Source organism: Carassius gibelio, chromosome B3 (genome assembly GCF_023724105.1).
Source record: "Carassius gibelio isolate Cgi1373 ecotype wild population from Czech Republic chromosome B3, carGib1.2-hapl.c, whole genome shotgun sequence".
Taxonomy (NCBI): domain Eukaryota; kingdom Metazoa; phylum Chordata; class Actinopteri; order Cypriniformes; family Cyprinidae; genus Carassius; species Carassius gibelio.
The window spans coordinates 35,384,980-35,406,601 of NC_068398.1; the positions used below are offsets into that span (position 1 = coordinate 35,384,980).

General features: G+C 40.3%; 1 protein-coding gene across 1 annotated transcript; it reads right to left on the bottom strand.

Annotated features, from left to right (window-relative positions):
• Window positions 1–8,028: 8,028 nt before the first annotated feature.
• Window positions 8,029–20,933, bottom strand: LOC127953420 (uncharacterized). Its single transcript, XM_052552666.1, has 2 exons — window positions 20,019–20,933; window positions 8,029–9,544 (listed from the first exon to the last, which is right to left on the bottom strand). Exons 1-2 carry the CDS (start codon window positions 20,793–20,795, stop codon window positions 9,347–9,349), a joined length of 975 nt encoding a protein of 324 aa, XP_052408626.1. The 5' UTR covers window positions 20,796–20,933; the 3' UTR covers window positions 8,029–9,346.
• Window positions 20,934–21,622: the final 689 nt, after the last annotated feature.

A 21,622-nucleotide genomic window follows, 5' to 3' on the forward strand; every position in this document is an offset into this window, starting at 1 on the left:
AAATAGCAATTGAAATGGAGTTACAGGAGAGAAAGTTCAGTCCTACTGTCCCTTATCCAATCACACCACCTTGGCTGTTTCCACCACTTATTGTTGATCTACATTTTCAAGAGGAAATAAAAAGACATAAAGGGAAGGGCAAATGGGCAGAGATAGTGGATGACCGACTAAGGTCTGTATATAAATCTTCTATAGCAGTATTCACAGATGGATCAAAGGATCCTAAGAGTGGTCTTATTGGTTTTGCATTCACTATTCCAGAGTTGAAGATAAGTATTAAAAAAAGAACTTCTGATCATCTAACAGTGTTCACGGTTGAGTTTTTAGCTATTTTAACGGCATTGCAGTGGATAGAACTAAATAAAATTGGCAAGGTTGTGATATGTTCAGATAGTTTATCTTCATTGATGTCTCTACAGTATTTATCATCTAATAACAGACTTGATATTGTATATGAAATGTATGAAATTATGTTCAGACTTCAGCATATAAAAACAGAAATCAGAATTATGTGGATTCCAGCTCATAGGGGAATTGAGGGGAATGAAGCTGCAGACGCGTTGGCTAAGCAAGCTCTAAAATATGATAGAATTATGGAAGAAGCATTTAATAAAGCAGAAAGTAAAGCAAAAATAAGCAATAATATTATGAAGGAATGGCAGAAACAATGGGATGAAGGGAAGAAGGGACGTCATTTAAACAAGTGGTAGGAAGAATGAAATCAATAGGTAGACATACAAGAGAACATATAATTATTTAGAGGTTGCGATTGGGGCAAACTGGGTTGAATAAAACAATGCATGTATTGAAAAAACATCCATCAGGTATGTGTGAGTGTGGAATGGAAGAAGAATCAGCAGAACATGTGATTAGCCAATGTGTCAATTATGAAAATCAAAGAATAAAATTAAGAGATGAATTAAAGAAATATGGAGTGAACACATTAAATCTTAAAAACCTAGAGTTGGAGATCATATATATAAAGCTTTGTGTTTTTTTTTTTTTTTAAAGAAAATGGTTTAATGAAAAGAATTTAAGTCCTTGGGGATTATTGTATTAATTTATTCATTGATGTTATAAAGGGAGTTATAAAATTTTTTTATAAATTTTTTTTTCTTCTCCTTAAGTATACATTTCTGGTTCACACTCCAGCACAGTAGGGGGCGGATATACATCTTAAACGTTAGTTGCCACCCACCATTATAAATACCAGAAGAAGAAGAAGAAGAAGAAATGTATGTTTTTTAGTGCCACCCGCTGGACTGGAGTTAGAAGCGGCGAGAGGAGGGAGATAAGGCTGCAGTCCCGGAGCAGGCAGATCTACGTTCCAGACAGTTGCTGCCTCCGAAATGGGATACATCCCTATTATAGTAGGAAAAAAGCAGTAGGCGAGCAAATGAGTTTGTTTGAATGATCAGTATTCATAAAAGAGTAGGCGGAAATTACACTAATTCTCACAAGATTCGGACGTACATATACTTACCGTATTTTCCGGACTAAAAGTCGCACTTTTTTTCATAGTTTGGCTGGTCCTGTGACTTATAGTCAGGTGCGACTTATTTATCAAAATTAATTTGACATGAACTGAGAGAAATGAACCAAGAGAAATGAACCAATGGAAAACATTACCGTCTCCAGCCACGACAGGGTGCTCTATGCTACTCTGTGCTCCTGTAGTCTACTACTGAAAACATAGAGCGCCCTCTCACGGCTGGAGACGGTAATGTTTTCTCTTGGTTCTTGTAACGCGTAATGGGACTTATAGTCCAGTGCGACTTATATATGTTTTTTTCCTCATCGTGACGTATTTTTGGACTGATGCGACTTATACTCAGGTGCGACTTATAGTCCAGTTCTATATAGTATGAATGTGGGTAGTATGAATGGAACTCGGACGTAGTACATCCACCATGTTGATGTCGTCTCAAGACGTGCGTCTTCACAACAGCGCGACACTTTATAGAGCCCACTCGACTGCACTAACATCAGCAATGTTTATTAATTAATATTAATTATTGTAGTTGTTACCACTTTCATCTGCGTTTTAACGTTGATAGGATCAACAGCTCAGAGGAGGAATAAGGTCAGCTGCTCGCAGATCACACCTTCGTCGACAGCTTATACAGTTTTATATATAGAGCTTGGAACACTAAATCACAAAACGTTGTAAATAAGGGTGAAGATATTGTTCAATACATTTGTTTTTTCTATTGCGGTCTAAAGAACAAAGGCTTTTAAAAAATGGATATACAGTTTATATTAAATAATTAAGGGACAAAGACAAAACCAGCTCAATTGAATTGACTTTATTTTTTCGCCAACCTCTCAAACAGCAAAAAAAGTGGTTTGCCCTCTCTCTAGCCTCTGCTTCCCTTCTCTCATCTGCCTCCCTCTGGTATTTAATATCCTCCTTTAGAAGTTGTAGGATTGGATCCTCTCGCTCCCTTCTCCTCTTCTCTCCTCTGTGCCATGCTCTCTCTTTGCTCTTGTCTCTCACTGTTCTCCTCATCCTCCCTTCATCTACCTCTTGAGCAGTGCTTGGCCCTGGTTTTTCCTCTTGGATCAAGGCAATAAGGCAAGGGGGCGAGACTGCTGCAGACTCCCCTAATGCCTCGTCCATGAGTGCAAACCAGGGCCAATTTGCTGCAGTCGCCTTGCCATCCTCTGTCCCTTGACCTGTGGCAGGACACTAAACAGTGAAGATCAAAAAGTTGTGATGTACACAACCGTTCAAAAGTTTGGGGTCAGTACGATTTTTAAATGCTTTAAAAATAATTATCTTCAGCTAACCATGGCTGTGCTTATTTGATTAAAAATACTACAAAAATCAGTTATAGTATTAAATATTATTACAGTGTAAATCAGCTGTTTTCTATGTAATATGTGTAATTTATGCCTGTGATCGAAGCTAAATTTTCAGCATCAACAGTCTTGAGTGTCACATGATCCTTCACAAATCAGTATAATATGAGGATTTGATGCTCAAGGAACATTTATTATCAATGTTGAAAACAGTATATCAGTTGTACAGTTTTTTTCAGGATTCTTTGATGAATAGGAAGTTCAAAAGAACAGCATTTGTTTGAAAAATAATCTTTTGTAACAAATGTCTTTACTGTCACTTTTGATCAAATTAATTATTCCTTGATAAATAAAAGTATTGATTTCTTTCCTCCAAAAAATACAAATCTCACTGACCCCAAACTTCTGAACGGTAGTGTATTAGTACTATTGTACACTACACTGCATATACTTGCTGGAAGCAGGCCCAAGTCTGTCAGGTTTACATTTAAGTCTTATTTCAAAAATCACAAGTTAGATTAAATTGTGGATAATTATTTCCATACTTGTCTCCCACCTTGTACTTCGTTTTTAAATCGTCCCACTTTTTTTTTGCCTGGGCGTGGGAAACCCTCCCTTCGAGCCCCATTTTTTCCAAAATAAGCCTATGTGAATTACGGGGGAAGAAATACAAAGAAGATTACACAGCTATCACTTCTGAACATTAATTATTTTGCTTCTCTCCGATATCCGTTCGCTGCTGTGTCTCTCCCCCCTGTAAGCAGCTGCTTGCTTTTTATATGGAGATGTATAAACACGTCCATTTGTTCCTTGGTCCCTGTTAAAAAAGACGAGAAAGCTATGAATAATGCGATGAATAGTATATTAACGTTAAATTGCTTTGGACAACTTAACTAGTTATTTATCAAAGGAATGCCGGTGACGGCAACCAAGCTAATTGTTATATGATGGTTCATTTAGCCATCAATAACATAATTTGTATAATTTATAATATGACAAATACCTAATAAATTTGTAATGGCATTTAAGCGTTAAACTTTATTTATGTGACATTTTACAGTTATACATTTGGTAATGGAAATAATACTTAATTACATTTGAAAGCATATTGCCCCGTTATTCCTCCCACTTCGCTAACGTCCGACATTTTGCTTAATTTTTTTAAACAAAAAGCTGCGCGCATAGGATTGTGTGTGATTTGAGAGCGCAAAGGCTACACACATTGTTTCTCAATGTCAAGGATACTTCCAAGTCACTTCCTTCAGAGGCTAGACGAGACTCCTCTTTAGCATTTAGAGAACACGTAAATCGAACAGACTAGCAAGTGCACATAATTGCATCATTACGTCAGTGAAACGGTCTGTTTGAATAACGCTGTGAATGGTAACGTTAAATTACTTTGGACAACTTAACTAGTTATTTATAAAAGAAATTCCAGTGACGCAACCAAGCTAACAATTGTTAAATGACAGGTCCGGTTCAGTTAGCCATTTGTATTTGTATAATTTACAATATCAATATGGTAGTAATTTGTACTGGCATTTAAACGTTAAACTTTACTTATATTTACTACAGCTGTAACAAATGTTTGGTAACGTAAATAAAAACCGTTAACGCTCCGACTCTGCCAACGTTCGACATTTTTGAATTTTTGAACAAGAGAGCAAAGCTGCGCGCATACGATTGTGGGTGATTTGAGAGCACGAAGAGCGCGAAGGCTACACATATGCATCCTTTCCTATGTATGGGATATTTTTCGAATGAAGGACTTCGAATGAAATTCCGAGGATACTCGACATTGGAACAGTCATTCGACGGATGTCGTTGATGTAGCATCCTCGAAATTCGGGCTTCCGTGGATCCTTCCTAGACATTGAGAAACACCTCCTCCTGAGTGAGTTGGAGTTCATAGCAATGACGTAAAAAAGAAGTAAACTGAGAGTTCCGTGAGTTGATAGGCTATCAGCGACGCCATAAACATTTTCCGCCTTTTTGCCTCAGTTGATTCACATGTTTTAAGCCTTAAGGTCCATTCACACCAAGCACGATAACTATAAAGATAACGATAAATATAGTTCTAAAAATCGTTCTCAATATTAAAGAATAGCGGAGTCAACACCACAACTATAACGATAAAGGCACAGAGAAACGATATCGTTGGAATCACTTTCAGAATGATATTTTTTTTCTGATGAACGATAAAAACATTGCCAACCAATCAGAATCAATCCTGCTGTAATGAGCTTGAGAATTGCGTCCGCTTAGAATACACAGACAATATTGTTCGCTGGTGTGGATGCTAATATCGTTATCTTTATAGTAACCTTTATAGTTATCCTTCTTGGTGTGAATGGGCCTTTACCACTTGTCGATGTAAACATTAAAGCATCCAAACACAAGACGCGGAAAAGCTTAACAGAGTAGCTGGTTACTCTCACGCACTGTGTTCGGTGCGCACGAGAGAGAGAGAGCCACGTATCATGGACAGCGACACTGAACCGAGCTCTCTTCTGTGAAGTTCTCCGATAGCGTGTCCTACCATCATGGCCGACCGGCTCAGACCTCGCCCTAATCAACCCAAATCAGCACGTGACTCATCAATCTCAATAGCAAAATTAAGCGAACTGTAACATATTATACCAACAGTGAACTACTAGTGAAATTGCTAAAAATTGTATATCTATCTATCTATCTATCTATCTATATATATATATATATATATATATTAGTGATGGGAAGTTCAATTCTTTTCCACGAACTGGTTCTTTCGGACGGTTCGATTCAATAAACCGGTTGAAAAAACGGTTCACCGGTTCTTTTACACTCCACGTAATGGCGTCAAGTCTATCAAACAGTCAAATACATAAAGTCAGTAATCATAACTTTAGTCAGTTAAAAACCTCATAATCATGAAAAGTTTACAATTAAGTTTTGCCACAACACACCCAAATACAGTAACAGCAATATGCATATGAGAATTTATGTCTTGAAGATATAAAGTAAATAACTCAGGTGTCATTTGCACAGAAACCATGATCCACTTACTATACATAATCCATTGCGATGTATTTGTTATTAAATGAATTTACGTTTCGCCAGATTGCCCTTCATTCAAGCCCTCGGTTTACCCGCAATCATAATATTAGCACAGAATCAGTTCAGAATTAATCACCAAAAGAATCAGTTCAGTTCAGCTGTGCTGTGAGTCTGTCGGCTTCACGCTGAATTACGCAGGCGCAGTATCATCAATTCATCGGTTCTCAAATCGGACGCGTCCTAAAGAAATGGTTTTCGGTTCACTGTACTGTTGATCTGAAAACCGATGCAACCGGTTCTTGACTCGAGAACGAGAATCAGCTCAAATCGGACACGTCCGACAGAAACGATTCTCAGTTCAGTGTACTCCGAAAACCGATGCAACCGGTTCTTGACTTCTTGACAACAAGAACTGCTCCATCAGTGGAGGCATTTGTTCGTCATCTAGCTCTGCTCGGTGTTCATTAGTGGTGAAAATTATGATTCTTTCTAGACATTCGTTCATTTTCAGTTCGTTCACCAAAATGATTTGTTCAGAATCGTTCACTGATTCGTTCAGTGATCATTTCTTCATATTACACAAAATATGCCAGCAGGTGGCAAAAAAGAGTGTATTATGTGCTATGTCTTTAGTCAACGAACGTATTCACTTGTTACAAAAACTGATCTGGCTTTATTAAAATGTGTATATCGCATTCAATATATAAAGTGTAATTAAGTTGTTCAGATGAACAAAGCACAATTAAGGTTTTCTTGCCTAATTAGCATTTTAATTGTCTGGTCACAGTTTGTATATTATATACCCACATTCATAAATCGGGGATTAGACGTGGAGTTGATAAAAACAAGCGTATGTGCACAGTATACCCATAATTGCGCTTTGCATTTTCCGAGATTGACATGCTGAATTGCAGACTAACCCGGTTTACTCTCATTCATTTCATTCACGAACAAGATAAACTATGTACCAGGGCCCGATTCCCCAAAACATTCTTATCGCTAAGTAGTTCTTAACTTATTCCTTAACCTCTCTCTTAACATTATGGCACGATTCCCTACACGTTCGTACGCTAAGTATATCTTCTGTAAGTCATACTTTCGTAAGGTTGGTCTGGATCATTCGTAAGCTCTCTCTTAGCGTTGTTTGAGCTCAAAACGCTACTGTACAGCAGTCTTTAGAAATCAAAGCAGCGCAGTACAAGTCCAGCACAGGCATTGTGTCCAGTAAGCGACCATAGCAGCGATCCAACGTGTCCTTTTATTGAATCAAAGATGGAGCCGGACGTGGAGCCATTTCGTCCATGTCAATTTTTTTATTCGGCAAAACTTAAGCCCTTCTGATATTTTTCCTGACGTGGCTATATTAAAAAAAAATTGCCTCCCAAGACAACTCATTATGGAGCTGCTGGACTTTCTCAGACCTGCGCTTGCCAGCCTAATGCAGCGGAATTTTGCTTGAAGCCCTGAAGCCCAGCGCCAAGGTTTTTTTTTTTTTTTTACTACAGAGAGATTCATCGAGATCGTGGGAGAGGGCTACAGCCTAATCAAGACCTCGGTGTGGAGGTGCGTCCACACTGTCACCAAAGCCCTTCTGCGCCATGCCGGATTAGATCCTGGTGGATGCATCCATATCGTCAATCCATCAGTGATTGATCAGGCGTAGGCTACTTATCGCGAAAGGGATACGCGGCCATAAACGTGCAGGTTATAGTGGACCACAGGGGTATGATCTTGGACCTGGTGGCAATGTCCAGCAAAACTTCAAGTTCTTCTGACGAGAGGCTTGGTGCCCTTTTTTACGTTGCTTCCCCATCATATTCTGTATCTAACTCTCTCTCTCTCATTGTAGAGAGGTTGCTTTTTATTTAAAACATAAAACCAATTGCAATCAATACCACATTAAACAGAAGTAACTGAAGTAACTGGGCTTCTTCACACTGCCTCCATATGTGCAATTGAGCTTTTGAAGCCTAATGACCACACGCACCTGTCTGCACGGTCATAAAAAAATGGGAGGTACACGTTCGTCCTCTCAGAGCCTCTCCCACACTCTCCCATGATGATGATTATGTCACGCCTACCTAGTGGTCCATAACGGTCTCCCCACGGACATGGAAAGTTTAACATATGGCTGTCGTGGCAAAATTTAAATCAACTCTCGTCAGTATAAGAGACAGACTCAAATTTAGATATAATTAACAAAAAGCTTTTATTCTTTATAAAGAAGGTCAGACAATCATACAGCAACACTGAGTTCCTGCAGAGTGAAACCAACCCAGGAAGAGGGCAGTCCTCCACCTTATATACCTCTGCTGCTTCCAAGGTTACAGAGTCTCAGCAGCTGTAAATTTCCACACATAACAAGGAACACTCTCTATGGGCTGTTTTCTCACACATTTAGGACTTAGGTGACCCCCTCAGGCCATCCTCAGACATTGTCCCCCCACTATATGGCCCAATGACCCTCTCAGGTCATACTCAGACATTTGTTTTCCCCCCAGGTGTCACCCTTCTGAACCACACAGCAATTCTAAGAAAACACATGCATATATAGGTATACAGAAGCAATGTTCAATGAATTTTTTCCACCACAAATTTTTTTTTTATCATTAATTGATCAATAAAACATAAAAATTCATTCTGGTTATACTTTCACTACACACTTAAAATTATGTTTGCTCTGGGCGCCGGGCTAAACGAGTAAGTCACTTCTACTGCATTCCTGACATTTAGTCAGACCCTCAGTCACGTCGCAGATACAAACACAATCTAAAATCAAAAAATTCACACTCAAGAATACAAGCATAATTCAAAATAAAGCAAACTTAAGGCATATCATCACATTTATACTCTTCATCCCTGCTTTTCTCATAAATGATCACCCTCTTAAGTTTGTAAAAGAAGTTAGAAAATATGCCAAGGCTTTTTATATGGGGACAGACCCTATTTCAAGCAAGCAAACAGTATAGATTCAGATAGGCCTGAACATTACTTACTTCAAAGAAAAAAATCTCATAAATCTCATACATTTAACACATTTCACTGTAGCTTCCACTACTGTTTGTCCCTCCATCAGTAGTTTTCTCCCTACTCAAATCCATGATAACGTCTTCATTGTACACAGTCATTTGAACCATTTGATGTTAAATGGTAAGCTTCACCAGTCTCTGTACTGAGCTGGATATCAACTAAAAAATACATGGTAGACAAAATAGCAGCAAAAATCATTTAGCAGCATTATGTGTACGTTCAGGCTCTTTTACAGCCATTCTCATGTGTGTGATGATATTGATAACATTGTCACTGTAGTCTGGAATATGATAACAACATGATGTACCCAACTATGATGCTCATATTTATCTTTTCACTTGTGCACAGACTACTTCGATGCTGTTTTTCAGTCTTAACCTTGCTCTTCCCGCTGATAAGGATGCTTGATGTTTAGGCTGGATTCTTGGCCTTGTTGACATGTGTGTCTCCAGATCCTTACTCCCTCGGCTCCTCTTCCTCAGATGCAGGTAGCCTGGATCCACGTTGGTCTCTCTGCTCCCTTCACAGCCGTGTGAGTGGTCAGAAGCACCTGGAACGGTCCCAGCCACCTTTTCGCCTTCCTGCTCTTTCTCCTCAGATCTCGTACCATCACGAAATCTCCTGGTTTCAGGTTGTGCAGTGGAATTTCAGCAACCTTCTCCTGAGCAGCTTTCACCTGAACACAGACATTAGACAACAGAAAAGATATTTCCTTGCATTAACTCAACGTGTCATGCTTACACACCTGTAGATGGTAGCTGTTGTTTAACCCCTTCAATACTCACAAATGGTGGGTTGCCAAAGAGAATTTCAAAAGGGCTCAGGTTTACTCTGGATCAATTTCTCATTCTCATGTACATGAGAACGATTGGGAGCACCTTAACCCATGTGAGTCCAGTTTTCTCACAACACTTAGCCAATTAGATTTTTATTGCCCCTACACAAAATGTGTTTCATTGCTAGAACTGCTTTTTCGTGGAATTTCCCCATCACGGGACTATTTCAGTCAGCAGAGCCCTTACTACTGCTGCTGCATCCTGTTTGGACATTGAGCAGACCACTACCCATTTGGACCACATGTCCACAAATACCAAACCATTTTCCCTTCCCTTCACATGGGAACAGTTCAATGAAATCCATCTGTGCTGTCTGGGATACCTGAGACATTTCTATGCCTCTTGCCACATTATTACAAATGACAAATCTTTTTCGAAAAATTTCTGCATAATTTTTTTAACCCTTTTGTAAACCACAATTCTTTAATGCCACAAGCTCAGCTGCTTGTGCTGAATAATTTGATGGGAATGAGCTAGAGGCCACAATGTCAAATTCAGTTGTTATTGCATAACCAACCTTATTCAGGCCTGTTTGTGGATCTTTAAAAGCTGAGCCATCCACAAAGAGGACATTTTCACAATTTTCGAGTGGCACGTCAGACAGGTCTGGACGTGGCGTACACACTTGTTCAAGTGCTGTTAAACAACAATGATACTTTTCCCCATCCTCTTCTGTTGGAAGGAGAGTAGCAGCATTCAAGCTTGTGCATCGCTTAACAGTGATGTTAGTCATATCAAGCAGAATAGTATGATATCTTAACCATCGTGATGTTTTCTATTCCTGCAAAATCATGGACACTGTGTGAGACACCATCAATGTCAGATCAGAGTAACCTACGAATTCTCTAGAAGCCATCACGGCCTTCTCAGCAGCTGCCACAGCCCTCAGACAGTGTGGCAGGCCTGCTGCAACTGGGTCCAGTTTGCTGGAAAAGAAATGTGCCACAGGTCTCGGTTTGTCTCCATGCTGTTGCAACAATACAGAAGTCATAAATACATTTTTCTCATCAACCATCTGAACAAAGGGTTTTTCTGGCGCAACAGAGAGCTGAACTTTCATGTTCAATACCTCTTCCGCTTTCTCTGTCCACTCAATCCTTTCATATAAATTCAACCCCTTCCCTCTCAGGGCTCTCAGGGGCAGCTCAAAAATTGCATAATTTGGAATAGATATTCAACAATAGGAACACATCCCCAAAAATTAAGCATTTGTTTCTTTGTTATTACTGGTTTTGGGACTTTTCTTGTAGCTGTAACCCCTTTTTCAGACAGTGATTTGCTATTCGGTGTTATTACATGCCCCAGGAATGTAATCTGTTGTTTTACAAACTGCAGTTTTGTCAGGCTGACTTTATGGCCCTCCTGAGCCAGATGCTTCAGGACGGTCACAGTGTCAGTTTACACATTTAAGCTCATCAAGAGCACACAAGCAAAGATCATCCACATACTGTAACAGAGCTGTACCTACTGTCAGGGTCAAAGCTTCCAAACTCCTTCTTAGGGCTTCGTTGTAACCTTTGCCCTCAAATGCAAATGCAAATCAGAATTGGCTGTATTTATCAACTGGCATGATAAAAAAATGCATTTGCCAAATCTACCACTGAGAAGAATGTTGCATCTTGTGGTATTTGTGATAAAATTGTGTATGGATTTGGCACTGATGGAGCTCTTTTGCATGACAGCAGCGTTCACAGCCTGTAAATCCTGTACAAATCGCCACTCTGTGGGCTGACCCACATCCCTTATCTTTTTTTACAGTAAAATTGGAGTGCGAACTGGAGAATCATTGCATGGCACCATTATTCCCTCCTTTAATAATGACTCAAACACTGTTTCTATACCAAGAATTGCCTCTTGTTTTAGAGGGTATTGACGTTGACATGGTCTATAATCAGATTTTGGGGTGACCACAACTGGTTCACATCCTTTAATCAAACCCACATCATATTTGTGTTTTGCCCATAACTCTGATGGCACTTTTGTTAATGCTGGATGTATTAATGAGGCGCAAATGATTGTCATGCAATGATTCCCCCTCTTTCTTTTGTCAATGGGTACCACAACACTCTCTGTTTCAATGTCATGCTTGCACTCAGTCATAAACGCTCCCAGACTCTCACTGTGTTTCACCCCCTCCCCTATCTGTCTCCAGTCTTTGGCATAAACATAGTTTATTTTTCACAAACAAGTCTAATCTGGGCCCTGAGGCACAGAATCTTCTGCCATTGAGTATAACTGAAGCTGTTTTTCTGTCAGGCAAACTGAGACTGCACACACATTTACTGTCTAAAGCATTTTCTCAAAATGTAAAGTTTCTCCTTTTCCTCCCTCAGACCTTTTTCATACTGGTCATCTCGCTGCATTACAACGTGACATGCAATGCAATTTGTCAGGCAACATGATTTCTCTATCAAATGGTTTTGTTCTATCTTTAGCCAGTTCATACATCATTCCATCCCAATCAGAATTTATGATGTGCCATTCATATGCCCATTTTGGTTCTGCTTGCAGACAGCAAATCTGCTCTTTCTCTGCCCCTTGGCCACCCCCAGAGTCTGCGGTCAACGTCAAATTTAGTTTGGACAACAATTATCTCCCCATCAAAGGCACAGGACATGCAGGGGTGTAGAGAAAAGCATGCCTCAGCACCTCACTATGGAGTGAGATTCATGCCAAAACCTCACACACACACAAAATGTGTTTACTCACACCCAACGATTCACAAACAAACTCAGTGTGGTTTGCAAATACAAAACATCACTCACAAACTAATGCATTTTGTTCTGCAAATAAAAAACGTAGCTATCAAACAAATACAGTATGTTTTAGATGAACAAAGAAACGTATGTCTTCAATGACAAAAATATCTTCCAAGTACAAACTAAAATCTTTCAAGTACAAAACAAAATCTTTCAAATACAAAACAAAATCCTTCAAGTACAAAACAAAATCCTTCAAGTACAAAACAAAATTCTACAAGTACGAAAAACTGTCACGTGACTTTTGGCACAAAGTTTTCGCCTTGCTGATCCGCACGCAAATGCCTTCAGATCCACACACATGCTAGTAAACCGCCATGTAATTCGCACTCCACAACAGCAGGTGGCGCTGTTAGCGACTTGCTTGGCGCTGCCACCGACATGGAAACACTAGAGAAGAAGAAACGCTATAGTGAGGGACGTTTTGAACACGATGAGCGGCCAGCAGGTGAGTTTCCAGTCATTGCTGGTGAAAAATCAGCCTGAAGGGGTTGTTATTCGCTATAACAACCGCCTCTCTATACACGATCCCACTTATTACATTGCTACCTACAAAATAAATAAATAATTTGACAAAATGTATTGATTTTAAAAACGATTGTATTGCTTCCACTAAAGAAAATAGTCCGTTCCGCGTCCATATCAAGGGTCTGTTTTTCAGGGCAAGGGTGTGTTTAGACCTCCAAATCAACCCTGGTCTTCTCCTGCTTGTGTCTAATAGAATATAGAGGCTTTATTCCATGTCAAATCAGTCAGAATCCAGGAAAGTGGTTGCAGCAACATCTCAGATGAAGAGTTTTTCTATATTATATGTGGGTCCCAAAACCAAGGCCTGTAAAAATATTCATATTTCTTGTCAGTCCTTGAGATTGTCATTTTTATAGCATCAAAAACACTATCAGAGAACCATGTTTGGGCATTAATATCTTAAAGTGTTATTCATAGCCTTACCAAACTTTGCAGGATGGAAGACAAACATGTTTTTAGTATAACTGAACCAAAGTTTGTACTGCATGTCTATTGAGATTCTACAAGGCCCTAGATTTGGGTAAATAGCTAAACCCCTGGTACTGAGGGTATTCTAAACTCATTTTCTGCATCCATATCATACCAGCAGGCTGTCAGCATACAATGGGTGCTGCATTTTTTTTAAAGCTGAAAATTAGGACATAACCTGCTTGTTAATAACCCTTAACCCTTGCTAAAAAGAACTATATGTATGAAGTATGTGTGAAGATTTTATTTTAATTAAAGTATATTCAATCAGTAAGAATAAACTTGGCAATGGGTTTGGCACTGGTCCTTGAGGAAGGTTCGGGGGGTTCTTTGTCAATGAACATACATTGAACATACATTGACAAAGAAAGTAATGTTATTCAGTCTCAGAATTAATATTTTGTATTTCTGGAGTTTGTTACAAAATGTTATCAAATGTGGTCTGGGTCCTTGATGTAAAAATGTTTGAGAACCACTGCCATATATAAACACTTTACATGTCTTTGCAGGTATTGTACCTACCACATTTGGACTGGGAGGACAGTGGCCTGCCTGATGAGCCACACCATGGTGTCACTGTTCCTGAGATGGACGATGTACTGAGTGATGAACAAATGGCAGCACTAAGGGCAGCCATAAATCCCCTGGGACACTCCCAATCACATGGCTCAGACATCTACCTACTTACTGTGGAGTATGTCCAGCACTTACTAGGCTTACAGTAAAATGTACTCAGCAAAGGACCTGATTCAATGATAATGCAGCACAAATACAAAAAGAACACTTATTTACAGAACAGTGCCCCTGCATGTTACAGTAACACAAATAAATATTTCTAAATCAGTGAGGTGGTCTAATGTTTGATTTTTCTCTGTTTAATCAAATCAGACCAGCAGACATGCCCCGTGTTAGGACTGCCAGCGGCAGCAGGAAGAATAGCTTTCCTCAAGCAGTGCTAGCAGCGGACTTTAAGACTTTCAGCTCTCTTAATGTCGTAATGAATGTTCAAACCAAACACATGTAGATTGTATTATTTTTTTATTGTAGTGTGAATACAATCTTAAAACATCTGGGGGGTTGGAACAACCAAAAAAAAAAAAAATACAATCTTTCTCTTTTTTTTTTTACTATGGGGACCTGGTTTTCTCTTTCTTATAGGGCGGTCACACTGCACTTTTCTCTCCATTGACTTCCATTCATACGCATGCGAATGCGTCAGACCGGAAACGCAAGCTCATGCGAAAAATTTCGCATTTCGCTGCGTTCCAAAGTTCAAGTTTGGTTAACTCTGACTCGCGAATTCGCATCACGTGAAGATGTGGGACCAGTAGAAGATCGTTACGTCACTGCGTGACCTCTCTGTAGAGAAATTCAAAAGTGAAGGAAGCGCTATATAACTTTAGCTGTAGCGCAGCGTCCTATTTTATATAATACAGATTTAAAAGATTATAAAAAATTAAATAAAGTATCTGCATGGTTTGTAGCGTCAACCGGAACAGATGATACATTTGAATGTGGATGTTTTATAATTTTTATTGCTTGGGGTGTATATATTTATATAGAGAGAGATACAGAGAGTACAATATAATAAGACGCTTTCGACGCCGTCGCAAAAGACACAGTACAAGCACATATTAATCCATGTTTTGATAATTGAGGAAAGACCGTTTTATTGCTCCCGCCCATATTCGCAGCGGTGTCCGAAATAATTTTGCACGTTTAAAGTCTAGTGTGACCGCGCCTTTAACCAACTTGTGCAGCTCTGTGAGTGCATCTAAAATGCCTTTTGGGATGAGAACCTGGTTAGAGGCAGAACTAAAAAGAACAGCCTCCTGAAAACACACAAATTCAAGGTAATCCAGGTCAAGGGGTTGCTGACAGACAATATGCTGGAGCCGTGTGTGGATTCTCTCTAACATTGTTTGTGCAAGCAGTTCCTAGAGAGAGGGGAAAAGAGGGAAAATGTATGAGGTCAAAAATACTGGTTTAACTGAACATGACCAGTAAAATGACCAAAAACTACACTTTGGTTCATTCTTAATATCTTCATGACCATTAAATTAAAATTAAATGTATGCATTTAGCAGACGCTTTTATCCAAAGCGACTTGCAGTGCAATCAGGCTATCAATTATTACATATCATTAGTGATACAGACCTCAAATAATGACACATGATTATGATTACGAAAATGTAATGATTGATATCATACGGATGCAGACAATGAGTTTAGAATACCCTCAGTACCAGGGGTTTAGCTATTTACTAGGGGTGTAACGGTTCACAAAATTCACGGTTCGGTTCGATACGATACACTGATGTCACGGTTCGGTTCGGTTCGATACGTTTTAGATACAGCAAAATGTAAAAACATCTCAACTTTTCAGAATGCCGCAAGCGCACCGCGGGTCATGTGACAAGAACCAACCAATCAGCTTCATCCTTTCCCGTAACAAGGTTGAGAGCTCAGCCAAGATGAAAGAACAGCTGATCATAGTTGTATATGGATTGCAATTTTGAAATAAATTTAGTAGCAGAGCTAGGCCTACTGCAAGCGATTTTTAGAGCTGCAAATCCATTTATCCTTCGCTGAAATTTCCGCGTCTCATGGAGAGAGCACGTCATTGTTGCTTAGCAAAGACAGACGCCTCATGAGCGCTTCTGCCCGAGCGCTTTGGAAAGGAGGAGAAAGACGCACTTAGCGTTTTCCACGCGTTTTTAGGAGCGATATGTGAACGGCCCCTAACTGTGCGTTCACACCGCCAGCGTCGAGAGCGTCAAAGTGGCCGGAAGTCATTCATTTTCAATGTGAGCCGGCGTCGAGCAGCGGCGAGGAGCGGCGCGGCGCGGCGCGACTTGGCCGTTGAGAGCGTCGAGGAGAGTTGAAATCAGGGCAACTTTATGGTAATGATCTATGACGCGGTTGGGCAGCAACCAATCAGAACGTAGAAGTCCACCGCTTGAGAGGATTCCAGAGAACGCAGTCCTGTAAACTTTGGTTCCGACCACATTAGTTCCCAAGCAAAATGGAGGAGAGATTGATCATTGCTGTTGCGGGTTTCCCAATAATCTACGACGTGTCCCTGTTTGCGTACAGGGACATAAATAAAAAAAATGATGCGTGGACCAAGGTGAAATATCGCTGGAACCTGCCGTCGTCCAGCCGCAGCTCCTGCACCAGCCGGTGATATTCTCCAAGCTGCTGACGGGCTTGGAGAATGTCATGCACCCACACCGATCTCCGACGTCTTCTCCGCAGGCAGAGCAATCCCACGCCAAACGCAACAACTTGATCCTCCATCGTGATGTGAATTTAATAAGGCGCACAACACTATTTATAGGCAACATTTTCCCGCTAGAACGTTTGATTTTCAGCAGGAATGCAATTCATTTGCTCAAAATAACACCGATTTGACCAACTGCATTAAAGCTACACTTCAACCAGGAGAGTTTGAAATGTAGGTTGCACACAGATTAATGGTAAAGTTAAATAAAGACCAAGGCTAGTAAATGTCTCCTATAATGTTGAAATAAGACTACCATGAACACAAAAGCCACACCACACAAATGGCTTTTAATTGGTTTATTTCGTTAGCAAACATAACTACAATAAAGGTATTTCCGCCGATCAATTTCTTACTTTTACATTTAAAATATTTAATGAGGTTAACTTATAAGGTTACCCACCTTGTGGTCAGTCATATAAGATCAACAAGCTTGTTTGCTTTGCGGCCCCTTTAAATACAAGATAATCATTCGAACTACGTCAGAGCGTCAGAGCGCTCACGAATCTTTCTACAGCGTTGTTGGCAGCGCGTCCAGAGCGATTTTTGACGCTCTCGGCGGCGGCGGTGTGAACGCACAGTAAGGCGCTCGCTCACTCAGCACGCGCTGAAGGCTCGTTGCAAAATGTCTAATGCATTTAACAGACCAGAAATATAAGATCCTAAAATAACCAACAGGTCTGGTGTTTGGGTTGGATTCCCTGTAAGCTATAGTGTCTAAATGCTGCAGGGATAGTTTGCTGCGTGCATGTTTCTCCTTTTTTTCGTCTTTTCCCAGATAGTACTGACGCATATATCCCAGATATTCCCGCTGGTGTTTTTTTTTTTTTTTTTGTATTCCCGCTGGTGTACCCTGTCATGTTGCAGATGCGACATACCGTTGTTTTTTTATCCACCACTCTCTTGCCATCACCATTATAGCTTAAAGGGAATCCAAAGTGCACCCAAACACCAGACCTGTTGGTTATTGGGGGATCTTCTCATTTCTAGTCTGTTAAACGCATTGGCTATTTTGCAACGAGCCTTCAGCGCGTACTGAGTGAGCGAGCGCCTGCTGAGTAGCCTAACATAAACATATAAGATGGTGTTTTTTTTCTTCTTCGGGAGTGTCAGGGGCGTTGCCTGTTACGTTGTTTGGGTTATTGGGCTACCTTGTTGAACGCATATCATTATATTTCTATCTCTCTCTTTTTTTTTTTTTTTTTCCAAATATAATTAATTACTCCAACGAACCGTTCGGTATACATAATGCGTACCGCGTACCGAACCGAAAGCGTCGTACCGAACGGTTCAATACGAATACGCGTATCGTTACACCCCTACTATTTACCCAAATCTAGGGCCTTGTAGAATCTCAATAGACATACAGTACAAACTTTGGTTCAGTTATACTAAGAACATGTTGGTCTTCCATCCTGCAAAATGTGGTGAGGCTATGAATAACATTTTAAGATATTAATGCCCAAACATGGTCCTGATAGTGTTTTTGATGCTATAAAAATGACAATCTCAAGGACTGACAAAAAATATGAATATTTTTACAGGCCTTGGTTTTGGGACCCACATATAATATAGAAAAACTCTTCATCTGAGATGTTGCTGCAACCACTTTCCTGGATTCTGACTGATTTGACATGGAATAAAGCCTCTATATTCTATTAGACACTAGCAGGAGAAGACCAGGGTTGATTTGGAGGTCTAAACACACCCTTGCCATGAAAAACAGACCCTTGATATGGACGCGGAACGGACTATTTTCTTTAGTGGAAGCAATACAATCGATTTTAAAATCAATACATTTTGTCAAATTATTTATTTATTTTGTAGGTAGCAATGTAATAAGTGGGATCATTTATAGCGAGGCGGTTGTTATAGCGAATAACAACCCCTTCAGGCTGATTTTTCACCAGCAATGACTGGAAACTCACCTGCTAGCCGCTCATCGTGTTCAAAACGTCCCTCACGCTAGCGTTTCTTCTTCTCTAGTGTTTCCATGTCGGTGGCGGCGCCAAGCAAGTCGCTAACAGCGCCACCTGCTGTTGTGGAGAGGTTTACTAGCATGTGTGTGGATCTGAAGGCATTTGCGTGCGGATCAGCAAGGCGAAAACTTTGTGCCAAAAGTCACGTGACAGTTTTTCGTACTTGTAGAATTTTGTTTTGTACTTGAAGGATTTTGTTTTGTACTTGAAGGATTTTTGTTTTGTACTTGAAGGATTTTGTTTTGTATTTGAAAGATTTTAGTTTGTACTTGGAGGATATTTTTGTCATTGAAGACATACGTTTCTTTGTATATGTAAAACGTACTGTATTTGTTTGATAGCTACGTTTTTTATTTGCAGAACAAACTGCATTAGTTTGTGAGTGATGTTTTGTATTTGCAAACCACACTGAGTTTGTTTGTGAATCGTTGGGCGTGAGTAAAACACATTTTCAGTGTGTGTGAGGTTTTGGCATGAATCTCACTCGATACCTCACCCCCTTCTGTTTACAATTCAGAGGCACTGTGAAACTTTCACAAATTACGTGCCCTGATGCAGAAATTGACTCATTAATTTCGCCTGTTAATTGTGGTTGGCATTGCAAATCACATGGCTGTATAGATTTACATTTACATTACATTCATTCATTTAGCAGACGCTTTTATCCAAAGCGACTTACAGATGAAGACAGTGGAAGCAATCAAGAACAACAAAAAGAGCAATGATATATAAGTGCTATAACAAGTCTCAGTTTGGTTAACACAGTACACGTAGGATGGGTTTTTAACTAATATAATAAATAAAAAGAATAAAAGAATAGAGCAAGCTAGTTAGAGGTCTTTACACATAAACACACATACATATACAATTGCATAATAAATGAAAAGATAATAGAATACAAAAAGATTAGAAAGGTAGTTAGATTTTTTAAAGAATAGAATTAGAATAGTGAGTGTTAAAGTTAGAGGGTCAAATAAAGATGGAAGAGATGTGTTATATGTTATATATATATATATATATATATATATATATATATATATATATATATATATATATATATATATATATATATATATATCAGCTAAAAACTCAATCAATATCCCCTCTACTAGCATAGGATATTTAGGCATTTTCATAAAAGCTTCACTTTTAAACATAATAGCACATTTGTCAGGATGCGTTTCAACAGAATCAGATATACACAAAGGAAAGCAAGCATTTTCTCCATTGCAGAGAGCAGAAAGTACATTAGTGTATGTGTGTGTGTTTGCGGTTAGAAAATTTTCACTTCCCTGACTTGTGACTGTTGGTTGCTCGCCCGGGACCCCTCCTCTCTGCTCTCCGTCTCCCTCGCTTCAGTCTGCCTGTTGATTTCGCCGGTTCTCCGGGCAATCCTTCGCCCAATGGCCGTCCTTTTTGCACAGTCTGCATCTGGTACAATTCGATATCTCATGTTCATCAGTCTTGCAGATCCGACAGCCCCATCTTTCAGAGTTTCGTTCGGATATCTTCCTCCTCCTCTTTTCCATCTTCCCCATTTCGATTGCTGGTTTTGCTGCGCAGAATAGCCCCCCGGCTTCGACACGGCTTGCACAAATGCCAGCTGCCACTCTCTGTTGGTCTTGGCTTTAACTCTTTCCTTCTTCGCCGTCTGCATCTCCTCTGCATGCAAAGCGTGTGCCAAAACAGCAGACAGCCGTCCACTTTTCCACTCTATGTAGCTGGTCTTTACTGCTTGTGCAATTTCAGGTCTCAGTCCATTCAAAAACCAGCTCCGCATGTGACACTCCCATGTGCCAGCTTGATCTCCTCTTTCATCTGGTTCCTCCAACCCGCTGTGTTTGCTGAAAATCAGGTACAAGCGGTGGTAAAAGTCCTGAACACATTCATCTCTGGTCTGGCTACAGTTGCCAATCTTTGCTGTATCCACACGCGCTGGAAATGCTGCTTTTATTCCGTCAGCCAGCTCGTCAACGGCCTTTCGGTAGCTCGCATTACTAAGATGCATCCACTCGCAGTGTTCTCTCCGACAGTCCTCTTTCTGCAACTTTCCGCTCACTTTATGCCAGCTCATAGCCCCCAGTTTCACTGCCAACAGCCTTCTCAGTTCATGCACGGTAGGGCTGAATTCTTGGCAGAAGGTGACTAATTCGGTAGAAAATTTATCACCTGCTGCTGAACTTCTATTGTTCAGGATGATCAGTCACCGTCCGCTAATTCCTTCTGCATTGTTCTCCTTTCTCTCCTATCTGCTTCCGCTATCCAACAATTCACAGTTCCTTCACATTTCTCACACATGTGCCTCGCACAACAACCTTTCTGTCCCTCGCTTCCCTCTTCTACTGATTCCTTCACAGCTTTTAATTTCAAGTTCAAGTTCAAGTCTGCTTTATTGTCAATTTCCACATGTACAGTACATACATACAGAAAATCGAAAAAAATCACTTACTAAAAATATTTTAAGTCTGATTAAAGTGACAAGTGACCAAGAGCAGTTATTTAACTGACTGATGAGGTAGTTCCATGCCGAATGAGGTAGTGAGCGGTGAGTGAGCAGACCAATGCTGCACAGGTGACTCGTGCATGTCATCATATAATTAGTGGGGGGGGGGGGAGTTCATAGTTCAGTGGTGCCTGGGGAAGAAGAGGGGAGGGGGGGCAGGTTCGGGAGGGAGTTCAGCTTCCTGACAGCCTGGTGGATGAAGCTGTCCTTCAGTCTGCTGGTCCTGGCCTGGAGACTCCGCAGTCTCCTCCCTGATGGCAGCAGGCTGAAGAAGCTGTGTGATGGGTGGGTGGGATCACCTGTGATGCAGAGGGCTTTGCGGGTGTGACGTGTTCCATAAATGTCCTGGAGGGAGGGTAGAGAGACTCCAATGATCTTCTCAGCTGCTCTCACTATGC

Excerpts from the sequence above, each read along its gene's own strand:
- LOC127953420 (XM_052552666.1), bottom strand. The coding sequence starts at position 20,795 with ATGAGCTGGCATAAAGTGAGCGGAAAGTTGCAGAAAGAGGACTGTCGG. Across the intron at positions 9,545-20,018 it reads CGAGCAACCAACAGTCACAA|GTGAAAGCTGCTCAGGAGAA; the intron begins GTCAGGGAAGTG and ends GTCTGTGTTCAG.